General features: G+C 45.1%; 1 protein-coding gene across 1 annotated transcript in view; it reads left to right on the top strand.

The window, feature by feature from the left end:
• The window catches only part of KIAA1549L (KIAA1549 like), a 122,683-nt gene that overhangs the window by 46,320 nt on the left and 63,945 nt on the right, over positions 1-12,418 (top strand). Inside the window, exons 2-3 of the mRNA XM_086893240.1 lie at positions 8,430-8,762; positions 11,543-12,160. Coding sequence (XP_086749366.1) covers positions 8,430-8,762; positions 11,543-12,160 — 951 coding nt within the window. The remainder of the gene's footprint in view (positions 1-8,429; positions 8,763-11,542; positions 12,161-12,418) is intronic.

Genomic DNA, 12,418 nt, shown 5'->3' with positions numbered 1-12,418 from the left:
ACATGCTTCCTGTGCTTTGCTGCCTAACTACAGAGTCTAAGTTGGAACCTAAACTCTTCTCATGCTTTTCGAGGATTTGGTGCCACTCTTACAGCTCTGGAAATTTAAAATAACTAAATAACTTTAACCAGTCCCATAAAAATTTCATATGCATAAAAATCATGCCATTTAAAAATAGTTTAGTTTTCCTTTTTTCCCCACAACATCAAGAATTCAGAATTTTCGTGTAAAAAATGAAAAATCAGCTACTAATGCAGTGTGTTTTACTTAAGATTTTTTTATTGGGGGGTGTTTTTTTTGTTTGTTCCCTAAAAAAGCCTTTCAAATATTGTAAAACTCAAGGTAAAAGCAGGAGAACTGGCAGTTTTGCTGTATTTGTTGTATGTTCCCAAATGACCTTGACTTTTTTTGCTACGCTGTTCATGAAATCATTGATGCTGATGCTAGCAGTGCCTACAGAAAGTTTCCTGAATAAACACAATTCCTTTGCAAAGGTTTGTGCAAAATTCTGTTTATAAATGAATAGATAAGCGGCGTGCTAAAGCAGGCTGCTCACAGACGTGTTAATCCTGAAAGTGTAGCTGAAAAAGCAGTAAAAATTAATTAAAATAATAGGAAATGCATAAATAATAACAAACACATCAATATATACATCATTTATCCACTTAAATTCTGTGAAAAACCAGATCAGCTCAAGCAGAAATGGTACCGGGGACGTTCAGCGGGCTCAAGGGCAGAGCCCCGGAGCGGGTTGTGGTTTCTGTGTGATTATGTGCAATTATCCTGTGGCACGGCGTGCTGATGAATCCTCCTCTCTCTCACTCTTCCCTGCATTTCCTAATGATCCAGCCCAGCATCTGCTCTGCCAGCCCAGTGGGCAGATGACACAGCTGGGATGGCTCCTGGCAGAATTGTTCCCCACTGCCACCAGAGCGTGGTTTTGTCGCCCTGGCTGACCCCTTGTGCCCTGCACTGCTCTTCACCTCCCTCCCCGCTGCTGGAGCCTGTGAAATCCTCCTGGGTGGCAGAGGGGACACTTTGGAGCCCCGGGCGAGGCTGGCACTGGGGACAAGTCACACCAGCCTGTCACTTCCCGGAGCAGGGCTGGTGACAGACGCAGTCTCCCGAATCCTGGGCAGCTGACACTTGGGCTGGGCAAGCCAGGAAGGCAGGCCATGCCAAAAGCAGGAGAAAATTGCATTTTCACTGCAGCCCTGTATTTTAATTGATGGCCAAGAGGTTGTTCCTGATGGAAAGCTCTGCTGCTGGAGCTTTGGGACCCGAAGGGAGCTAACTCTGTGAGGGCAAGGAAAGTTCACCAACATCCCAAACAGGAGGTTGCTGCTTTGGTTTTCATGTGGGAAAACACATGGCAGTGCAATTGAAATGACCTGATGCCTTCAGTTTCAGCTTTCCCATTTCCAGCCCCTGCAGTGCATTGCTGTGTGATCTGAACCCCACACAAAGTGTTCAAGTTCTCCTCACAGCTCAGGCACACACAACAATCCTTCTCCAGCCCCACAGCCAAGGACACCGTGGCAGCTCCGCGCCCAAAAAGCACAAGCAGCAGGGAATTGAGGAGAGCAATCTGGGAGGATGGGACTGCATCACCTGCAGCTGCAATTGGGCAATTCAGCCCAATGTGGAAATGGACCAGAACCTATCAAAGTGTGAAACTCCTGACCCAGGGCCCAGCTTGGGTCCATCTTGGGTGGATCCTCAGCCAGGCTCTTGCCCTGCCCAAGCTGCATCCTCTGAAAACCTCTTTAATAAATCCCCACTTTATTCCTTTAACTCTGTCCAGCCTCTGCTCTAGGTTTCAGACCAAATATTGCGTCCAAACATTTTTCTGTTATTTATTTTAAAATCCCCACTTTTGTTTGTTGAGAAGAAATCCTTGTGCAATGTGGTTCTTCCTCACAGTGATTTTCCCTCACAGTAAAACTGTTTCATTTCAACAGAATTCTGATGGTATCAGGGTAAAATACTTTTTCCGGGTTGTCAAAAAGAAATTAATAATAGTTTTCAGTTATAATTTTCGAAGATCTCTGGAAAAAGGGCTTTTTTGGGATGTAATGGTGCTTTTTTATTGTCTGGCTCTTGTTGACATTGACCAATAAATAGAGGCTGAGATGTAAACAATCTCAGCTGCTGGTAAAATAATCTGACTTTAAATCCATCAGGACAGAATTTTGGTTTGGAAGGTCAAGATCTAATCTGGGAAAAGTTGCAGCTGAAACAAATGTGAGAAGGTGTCTGTTGAACCACTTAACTTTTCCCAGAGTCTGCCTGAAAAAGAATGGATATTAATGAGATACCTGTGAAGAACAGGGTTTGGTTTTCTGGTTTCTTTACCTTCGCTCTTTTGCAGTTTTCTCTGGCTCTCCACCATCCATTCCTGCTGTAGTAGCTGTGGGTTTGGCAGCTGCCAAAAACACCTGTGTCCTCTCTTGCAGTGTGATCCTGGTGATCCCTCCAGGCAGATTCCTTGGAGGATGGACACAAGGAACACTGACCAGAAAAGCAGCTGTGGCTCAGGCTGTGTGAGAACCAGGGCTCAGGACAGGTGTCTTGTACATTGGCTTGCTGTCAGGGCTAAAAAACACTTACATGTTAATTGCTTTGTGTGTTAATAAGCTGCAAATACCTGTGGAGTGATGCCAAAAGGGAGATGCATGGGATGCATAGGTTGTGGTGTAATGATCTCATCAATGTGTAATTGGGATAACATATGATGAAGGCATAGCTTTTGCCATTCTGCACAGTGAGCAAAATTTTGATGTGCTACATAGTTATTTTTATAAATGCTTTGCTGAGCATTTGTATTTTCATTGGTAGCGTATTTCACATCCTTTGGCTCATGAAATCTGCATTTTTGTGCCATTTCTCCAATTTCAGACTCTTAATGAATAAAGAAAAAAAAAATGATAGTATTAGGAAAACTCTGAAGTGGTGCTATCAGTGTAGACTTAATGCTCTTCAATGGAAGTAAATTGCAGAACCCTGTGATTAGAGTGTGCATTTTTCCACTGGTGTAACAGAGATTACTATTAATTTCTGTTAATTCTGTTAATTCTGTTAATTTTCTTACTGTATCCCCTACCAGTCATATCTAACCTTTGGTCACTCAATCTCTTATGGAAAAACATAATATTAAGTAGGAAGCATCATACTTTTGAGCAGAAAAAAAAAAAACCAAAACATTTTTGGATATGTTAGTGGCATTGTTTTAAAGAGGAGATGCAGCCCTAGGACAGCCCTGTCTAGTACTGGACAGAGTGGAGTAAAGTGCTAAAGAGAGGCTCAGCAATACTTGCAAGTGGATTGTTTTTGTGGAATCCAAAATCACTGAGGTTGGAAAAGACCTCTGAGATCATCCAGTCCAACTTTTGGCCAAACATCCCCATGCCAATTAAACCACAGCACTGAATGCCACATCGAGCCATTTCTCGAACAATTCCAGGGATGCTGACTCTGCCACATCCCTGGACAGCCCCTTCCAATGCTGGAAAACCCTTTCTGTGAAGAAATTCCTCCAGATGTCCAACCTGAACCTCCCTTGGCACAGCTTGAGGATGGTTGCCCGGGAGAAGATCCTGACGCCCACCCTGGCTACACCTTCCTTTCAGGCAATTGTAGAGAGCGATGAGGTCACCCCTGAGCCTCTTTTCCTCCAGGCTAAACATCCTCAGCCGCTCCTCCAGACCCTTTACAGGTTTTATTGCCCTTCTATGGACATGCTCCAGCCCCTCCATGTCCTTCCCTAATTAAGGGGCCCAGAACAGGACACAGCACTGGAGGTGTGGCCTCACCAGTGCCCAGCACAGGAGGACAGTCACTGCTCTGGTCCTGCTGGCCACGATATTTCTGATCCACACCAGGTGTCATTGGCCTTCTTGGACACCTGAGCACAGCTGGCTCATGTTCAGCTGCTGTTGTCCAGCACCTCCAGGTCCTTTTCCCTGGCCACTTTCCAGCCACTCTTCCCCTGGCTTGTAGCACTCCATGGGGTTGTTGTGGCTCAAGTGCAGGACCCAGAGACAAGGCCATCCTGTTGGCCTTGTCTCATCCCTCCAGCATGTCCAGATCCCTCTGCAAGGGCCTCCTCCCTCCAGCAGTTCAACACTCCAGCTCAACCTAGCGTTGGCTGTGGACTTCTTGAGGATAACCCTCATCCAGATCATCAGTAAAGATATTAAAGAGGATTGGCCCTAACAGTGCTCCCTAATGACTGTCCCCAGCTGGATGTGACACCATTCCCACCACTCTGGGCCCAGCCATCCAGCCAGTTCTTACCCAGCAAAGAGTGCACATGTCCAAGCCATGGGCTGCCAGCTTTCCCAGGGGAACGTTTGGGAGACATTATCAAAGGCTCTGCTGAAGTGTTTGTTTGCAAGTAATTGTATTTCTCACAATCTGATTTTTTAATAATTTTGGAGTTTTTTTATAACTTTGGAGTTACTTTCCCTTAGGGCTGATTGATTTAGAGCTGTATAAAATCCAGATTGTTTACGTATATAATATATTTTATATATAATAATGTATATAATTTGGATTTCTTCTGTGCTTAATATAGCTACAGCTACTCTTAGATAGGTATTAGTGTATTCCTAAAATTTAGCCTTTACAGTACGTAATAGCAGTTGGGGATCTTTTTTGGACATATTCTTTTTGTCTCAAAAATGAATAATTAAAGGAACTTGATTGGAAAATTGAAATTCTGTCTTCAGCCCGCTGAAGGTTATGAAAAGATACATACTTGATGTATAATGGGGAAGATGTCTCTGTCAGTCATGCAATAAAACTTCTGAATGTCCTCTTTATCAACTTTTAAATGTTATTAATCCAGATGATCTGTGAGTAATGCAACCAGAGAAGTCGAGACAACAAAAGTCTTCTGCTGTTGAAGATGCCTTTGAGTTGCTATTTTGTATTGACTCAGAAGTGGCAGAAGGGAATTGTTAGAGTGTGTCCAGAGTAGGGTGATGAAGATGATGAAGGACCTTGAGGGCAAGATGTGGAAGATGCCACTGAAGTCACTTGGTTTGCTCAGCTTGGAGAAGAGAAGGTGAGGGGTGCCCTCATGGCAGCCTACACCTCCCTCACTTTATTAAAGGGGAGACTTGAGGGTCGTGCCTTTAGGTGTCACAAAAGTGCTCAGAAATGTAAAAATCGTGGTTTTCCCCAAACTGGACTGATTTTTAGCTTCTTGCACTGGCATATTGGAAATGTTTCTCATTATTGGTAACGGAAAGGTCCCTCATCAATGATGGCTGTTGTGATGAGGTAATTGCTAGATGGGTTTTAGGACTGTTGGAGGTGGTGGTGCATCAACAGGCTGAAATATGAAAGAACAACAGGTGGTCTAGAGGCAGGAGGAGCAGCTACTGGTGTGAGCAAGCAGTGGCTCAGTGCACAATGCACGCTGTGGGGAGTTCTCCTTGTGGCTTTCCTGTTGATTTGAATTGGTTGTCTCCTCTTTGATCAAGTGTGTTCAGCTGTTGATAGATGGAGGAGTGAAATGCTTTCCTGCCTGCCCTTTTTTTCCATGATGCAGTCTTGGTTTGCACAGTTTTTGGTTGGGAGCTGTAGTGGCTGATGCCATCCTAACAACTCTCAAGCAAAGAGTATGCCCTTCAGTTTAGACTCCATTTATTGTGCCTGTCTGGTTACTACCAGGATGTTGAATTTATGGCAGTTTGAAACAGATACTGACAGTCAATATCTTTCCATAGGCATAGAATAAAAGAAAATCTGCTGCAGTGGAGTGCTGGCATCATACAGAGGTTGCAGAATATTGTGTAATTTTCTTCAGGCTTCAGTAACTCCAAAGCTTTACTTCATTAATGGACATGAGCAGAGAAATTGGCAGTTGGTAGGGAATGGAAGGAGCAAGACCTGAAGGACTAGAATTAAGCAGTGGCTAGAGGATATTTTTGTTGGGTGTTTTATCTTCTTTGCAATGTTTTACTTTTCATCAATATGGAGTAACATCAGTGCTTTTTCCAGGTTTATGTTGTGTCTCTGCTCGTAATCATTCTCATTAAACCAACGTGTGAAGAAATGTTTGAGGAATGGTGCAGTCTGTGCAAGGACTGATGTTGTCAGGTTTTACTGTTTTAGAAAAGAAGAAAACATTGGCTTGCTCGATTCCCCTTTAGAACTCGTGCTAGACTAGTTCTAGGACTAAATGCTAGAAGAAATCCCACATGAAGGCTTTGCCATCACTTCTCAGTTCTGAGGTGAAACAAGACATTTCGAGGTGTAACAGGCTGGGTAATGATGATTTCACCAGCAGAGATATTTAAGCTGCAAGTTGCCTAAAGCTTGGTTTTGCAAAGCGCATCAGCTAGTTCTTAATTTCAAACACATGTTTGAATCCATTCTAGCTGAGCAAAATTCATCTTCTTTCCCACCTTCTGTTAAAAATCTGCCAGACTCACAGGGAAGGAAAAGCCACCAAAACACAGTCTAGAACATAATGTGCCTTCCAACATAGGGTGGAGCACGTAGAGTATCAGAAACCAGGCCACACCAGTCCCCTGGTGACACATCAGCAGCCGTGGCCCAAATAGAAAAGTGTCCCTTCTGTGCTGCAAACCTCTCCTGGTGGCCTCTGCAGCCTCCTGTCCAGCTTGCTGACCTTCTGGAGCAGCTCCATAAAAGTGGATTGTGCTTCCTGTTCCCCTGCTTGTCTCACATTGCCATAGGTGGCATAGCCCTGTGTCTGCCTCCCTCTGCTTTTCTCCAGATTACCTGGTGTTAACCTCTGCCAGGTGAAAGGTCTGGGGACTTCTTTGGTTGCTTGGAGGGCAGAGCTCTGTTCTGTTGCCCATCCTGGGGCTGCTTCCCTAAACCAAATTGCTTCTGGAAACTATGTTTATTCTTGCATCTCAGTGAAGAAGACACTAATGGCTGTTTTTCACCATGGCTTAATTAAACTTTTAAATGCAGGGATAAAAGAGAAGATCTCTCGTTTGGTTTAGGTTTTCTTTCTTGGTTTTCTTGATTTTGTTTTTGGTTTTGTTTGGTTTTTTTTGTTCTTTTTTTTTAGAGAGAGATGCTGAACATAATTCCATCACATTCCTGTGGAATTCCCACAGGAACCTGAAGGAGCTGGTCTAATCATCTACTGTGGCTTGTGTGTATGGATGATGGGTGGTGTAGAAATTTAGGAGGAAAGAAAATTGTAAGAAGAAAGAAACTTAGATTTAAATAGGTGCAATGTGATCCATTTTCCTCCCTTGTGCTGTAAGGTGTCCCACTGCTGGCTCCTGTCCATGTGGGCTGATCCCAGTTGCTGCTGCTGGCTCTGCTGACCCGTGGGCTCAGGGGTGGCTGGAGCCAATGCCCAGCCCATTTCATGTGTCTCAAGATATGCTCTGCTTGCTCTTCCACACCATTATGCTGTTATTCATGGGGCTGTGGAGGAGGTTGGCATCCCCTGTGTCTGATCCAGATGTGCTGCAGCTGGAGGGAAGGGTTTAGCCCCATGTTTCTCCTCTGCTTGACTATGCAAGGGGACACAGATTGGCATGGTATCAAGTGCCAGGACTGAGTTTGGATCTATTGTCTTGACGTGGGGGAAGGGGAAAAAAACCCCCTCCACCTTAAATTTTACTCTTGAGTGAATCTTAATCTTCAAATTAGTACAAATGTTAGCATTCCCATTCTGTGGTTTTAGAATAACTGTAATCATTTCAAGAAAACAAAGCCTAGGAACATTATGGTGTTGAATGCAGAGTAAACTGGTGTTTGAAATGATGTGTTGTGCATCTGCACATGTCATTAAAAGAGTTTAATGTCCTAATTTGTTTTGGATCTTGCCCCCCTCTCCTCTTGTTCATCCCTGTTTTATTTTCTCCCTTTTGTGCCTGTAATTGCGTGTGTTATTAGAGCTGGCAGGATGAGCACCTCCAGATGCATCCTACAGGAACGCAGCCAGTGCTGACTCTATTCCCACGTCAGACTGCATGCCAAGCCACTGAAGCCTGCTTGTCAAATCCCATACCCTTTCTGCACTGCTTCAAACCCATCTTCTCACACAATATTTTGACACGGGGTGACTCATGGCAACCTCAAGAGTTGTCCCAGGCTTATGAATGTATCTTTCAGTATGTTGAGACATCCCTGGTAAAAGCAGGATTTTGGAATAGCGTGGCCTAGGCAGCTTTCCTTATTCTTCTGGCAGATGATGCGAGTTGAAGGGTTTAAAATCTGTTCTGTTGAACCTTTCACTGGGTTTCATGTCTGGGATTTTTTTTTTTTTGTGGTAAACTTTCTCTGAATTTTTATGCACTCTGAAAAAAACAACAAAAAAATTCACTTGTTTCACCAAATTTAATGCATTTTGTGTTGTGATTTGTGCAGCAAGATAGCAACTCTTCATTTTGGGGAAGAATATACTCATTTTACTTATTCTTTCACAGGTATCAGGCAACAGCATATCAATGATGCTCCTTCTATGGGATCTTTTCCTAACTGGAGATCTATACTATCACCAACACGGCCTTCCACAGAAACTAAGACTCCCTCAGCAGCTGATATTTCTCTGGGACAGACTTTGGAGAATGCAGACTTGCTTCAGATGATAAAAACAACGCTGACTGGCGCACGTACCAGGACTTTGGATCAGATGCACCTGTCACCCTCCCTCTATCAAGGCAGTGGGAACAGTGCACCCCAGGAACCCACTGAGGTTTCAGCCGAATCGCCTCTGAGGCCGTCGTCTCAAGACACAGATGACACAGCTGCTCTAACAGGTTTGCCTCAGCTTGGTATGTTTGCCACCCTGTCCACCACACCACCAGTGACACGTTTGAGTCCAGCTGTGCCATCCCAGCCAGTGCCATTAGAAACACCCTCCATTCCCAAAGAAAGCACATCAGGATCAGACATGCTTGCTGCTGTTCCATCACCATCATTCTCCTCATTGGTAATTCAGTCACCTCATGCCATTAACTTTTCTAAACCAGATGTACTGTCCATCCAAGTGCCTTTGTCTGCAGATCCTGAAGGTTTCTTCAGCACAGATTCAGCTAGGTCACAGGTCAGTGAAAGCAGGAATAGCATGGTGCATTCCAGTGTGGTGAATCACAGAGAGGGTCCCAACTTGTTTATGGGGGCCATGCTTTTCATTGGATCAACAACAGTGCATTTCACAGAGTTAGTGGGAAAAGGGTTTCCTTTGGAAAGGACCTCTTTGTCATCTGTATACTCTGATATTCCTGGGTCAAAAGTGCATCAGTCTCCCCTGACAGTAACTTCCAAAATTTGTCATGGTTCCTTAATGAGAGTGTGTATAATGTCTCTTCTGCTGGAGCCATTTAGGGCAGCACTGACTGGCAGAATGAGTGGTATCACTCTTCTGTCATCATCAGTTTTTCAGGATAAAGCAGAGGTTCCTGTGTCAGTCTTCCACGCTGCGGGTACTCCACATCTAATACTGCTAATGAGTCACCCTCGGTCTTTCACAGCACTGACTAATTGCACTACAGGCTCTAACCCTGCACCTTTCATGTCATCAGCCTCCAAGAGCCTGGCTGAGGTCTCCAGCTCAGCACAGAGCATGTCCTCCCTTTCACAGCCAATATCACTCATCCCAGATGCAAAGCACGCTCACAGTGCAGCGCTGCCAGTACGAGAATTTAGAAGCAAAACAGATTTTCTCTTTAGAAATGCAACACACTCCTCCCCAACAAGCCCAAGGTCTCCCTTGCTAACTGAGACAAACGAGGTGTTTACTGGGGCAGCACGCACAGCCAGTCCCAGAGCAGCAGCAGCCAACCAGGACAGGCTGCAAATCCCTCCCGCTGCTGCCTCGCAGCGCTCGCCGCCGCCTCTGAATCAGACTTTTGCAGAAGGCCTGACTGATGGAACTCAGCAGGCAAATAGCACGAGTCTCCCAGATGCTTCTGCCCTGCTTGCCCAAATCTTGGTGGCTTTCCTATGGCAAGGACAGCTCAACAGCCTTCCACAAGAGGAGTGACAGCAGAGATGTCCGTGAACTTTGACGGTAATAACGTTCTGCATTATGGAAAGTTTCCAAACTTTCTCCAGATATCCAAACCTGTACAATGCTCATAGGATCAAGGATACTGGACACTGGTTTGGAGATGGCCATGATGACTCTTGATCTAGCTGCAGTGCTGTTAATTACTTCCATTGTACGCCTTTCAAAACCTGAACTTGCTACCACAAATACTTCTGCTGCTGTTTTTGTGGCTGCACATCTAACACCTGGAGATGCAGAAAGTTCAGACCTAACAGTAAATGAAGACAAAAAGATGAGAGTACCCACTCTTGTGATTCCACATGCAGAATATTCATCTCCAAGAGCTTTAAATCATTTAACCTCTGGTCAGACTTTGCATTCAGTTGATAAAAAGCCACTCTCCTCTGTCATGCCTCTACCTTGGGGTATGCTGCCATCACTTGTTTCCGTGACAACAATGATGGACAGCCACAGTTCTGGCTCTTCCAGGATTTTGAATGCAGACTCTGAAAGCAATTTAGATCCTGTCAGCCTTCCTGAAGCTGTAACTTCAGTTGCTACGTGGACCAATAAAGCATTGCTGTCTGCAGCTGGCATTAGTATTCCTTCAGTAAAAACTTCAGCCCCGATGGGAATAAGGGAAGTTGCTCCAAGTATTTTTCCATTGGAAGATGAGTACCATGCACCATCCTCGGTAGTGTCAAGTCTGCAAAACAAAATTAATACAAATGAGCAGCCACTCTTCTCCACCCCTTCAGCAAACTGTACATATGCATCTTATAGTCAAAACATTTCAAATTTACCCTTTGCTGAAAAGAATAACTTTTCAGAATTTGATGTAGATACATTTGCACTGAAAACGTCTCCTGTTCAGTATTCATCCATTGCTACTGCACTGACAATGCCTGACCCTGTGCAAAAAAATCATGGAAACACGGCTAAAAACACTGCTGATTTCTTCCATGTTGGAGATGTTCCTATCAGTGCACCTGGGGAAGCACCTCTCCATTTACATGTTCCTCCTGTTAATGCTGGAGGTGCTCTCCCAAGCTCTCTAGAATCCCAAAGAAGTGATGCTGGAAAGATTACTGAGTGAAACATTAGGCACAGCACTGGTGTTGGCTTTTCAGCTCATTGACAGCTTGACTACTTCAGCCCCAGACAGAAGCAGAATCATCCTCTGCAAGCCCGGTCCCCTTTCTCTGTAACCAATCTTTCTGCCTCAACTCTCTTGATTAATTTTATTTCAGAAGACACTGGTTCTGGAAGTTTTCCAGAATTTTCTGACAACCAGTTGTAGTCCCCTGATTATTTGGTGGTGGCTGATAAATATCCAGCCACGTTCAGTGAGGAGGAGTGGGACACAAGTGCCACAAGTCAGTCTAGCTCCCAGTAACGTATCTAATAATGCTACCAAGGGCATCCCATTGCAAACCCTACCACCAGTGCTCTGCAGTCAAGTCATCATAACTTCTGTCCATGCATCACCAATACAGATAGAGTCTCCTTTTTTGCCAACAACCAACTTTACCCATTCTGTTCTTACAGTGTTATCTGGAGTATCTTCTGGTGCAATACCTACAGTAGAAACTTCAGAAGCAAAACCACTAACAAGGAAATCACCTCCAGCTTCACCAGTGCCAGCTTCTTCCTTCTTTTCTCTAGGCACTGAAAACACACCTTTGCCATCTGTGATGGCTTTAAGCACACCGATACTGACACTAACAAAAAATAACACTGCCACAAAACCGACATCGGATCTAAGCTCAGTAGGAACACAGGCAGATTTTCCTTTTGCAACGAGAAACACGACTGCCTCACCTCTGGACATGCCAGCTCTGCTCGTAACCCCCAAGAGCAGCACGGGCACAGCTTCCACACTCACAGCACCCACAGCCCATGTACCGAGGCAGATAGAAACAACAGTAACTGACACCCAGAAGTTCCCGCGCTCAGACATCACCAAAACGCCAACCCCATACCCACTGACAGTGACAGCAGCTTTGACATCTATTACAGCATCAGCGAAAACAACTAGGCTTCCCCCCTCCGCAGTGGAACTCACCCCAGCTCCTCCCGACACCACGGCAGCAGCCGCTTTCGCTAACATGACGGCAGCTCCCTCCCTGGATTGCCGGCTCTCTGCCAACATGATGCTGAAAACAGGTATGTGCAGCCCCTGGGCTCACTGAAGGGATGTCCTGTGCCCGTGAGGGGCAGCTGCTGAGGCGTGAGAAGCACACCCCAGTGTCAGAGAGCGTGGGGCAGTAGTGGTTAACCTGCTGCCGACCAGCCAGAGGGGTGCGAGCGGGGTTGTTATAGATAGATGGAGATGGCATTGGCTTTACTTGGGGCTTGGGTTTTAACACCAGTGTGGCAAATGAAGTGGTGAGAGCAGCTGCTGTGAAGTTCAGGAGGTGGCTG

The sequence above is a fragment of the Cyanistes caeruleus genome, chromosome 6 (assembly GCF_971803275.1).
Source record: "Cyanistes caeruleus chromosome 6, bCyaCae1.hap1.1, whole genome shotgun sequence".
Classification (NCBI taxonomy): Eukaryota; Metazoa; Chordata; class Aves; order Passeriformes; family Paridae; genus Cyanistes; species Cyanistes caeruleus.
Note: the sequence above shows the minus strand (reverse complement) of the source record. Positions and strands in the feature narration are given on the sequence as shown.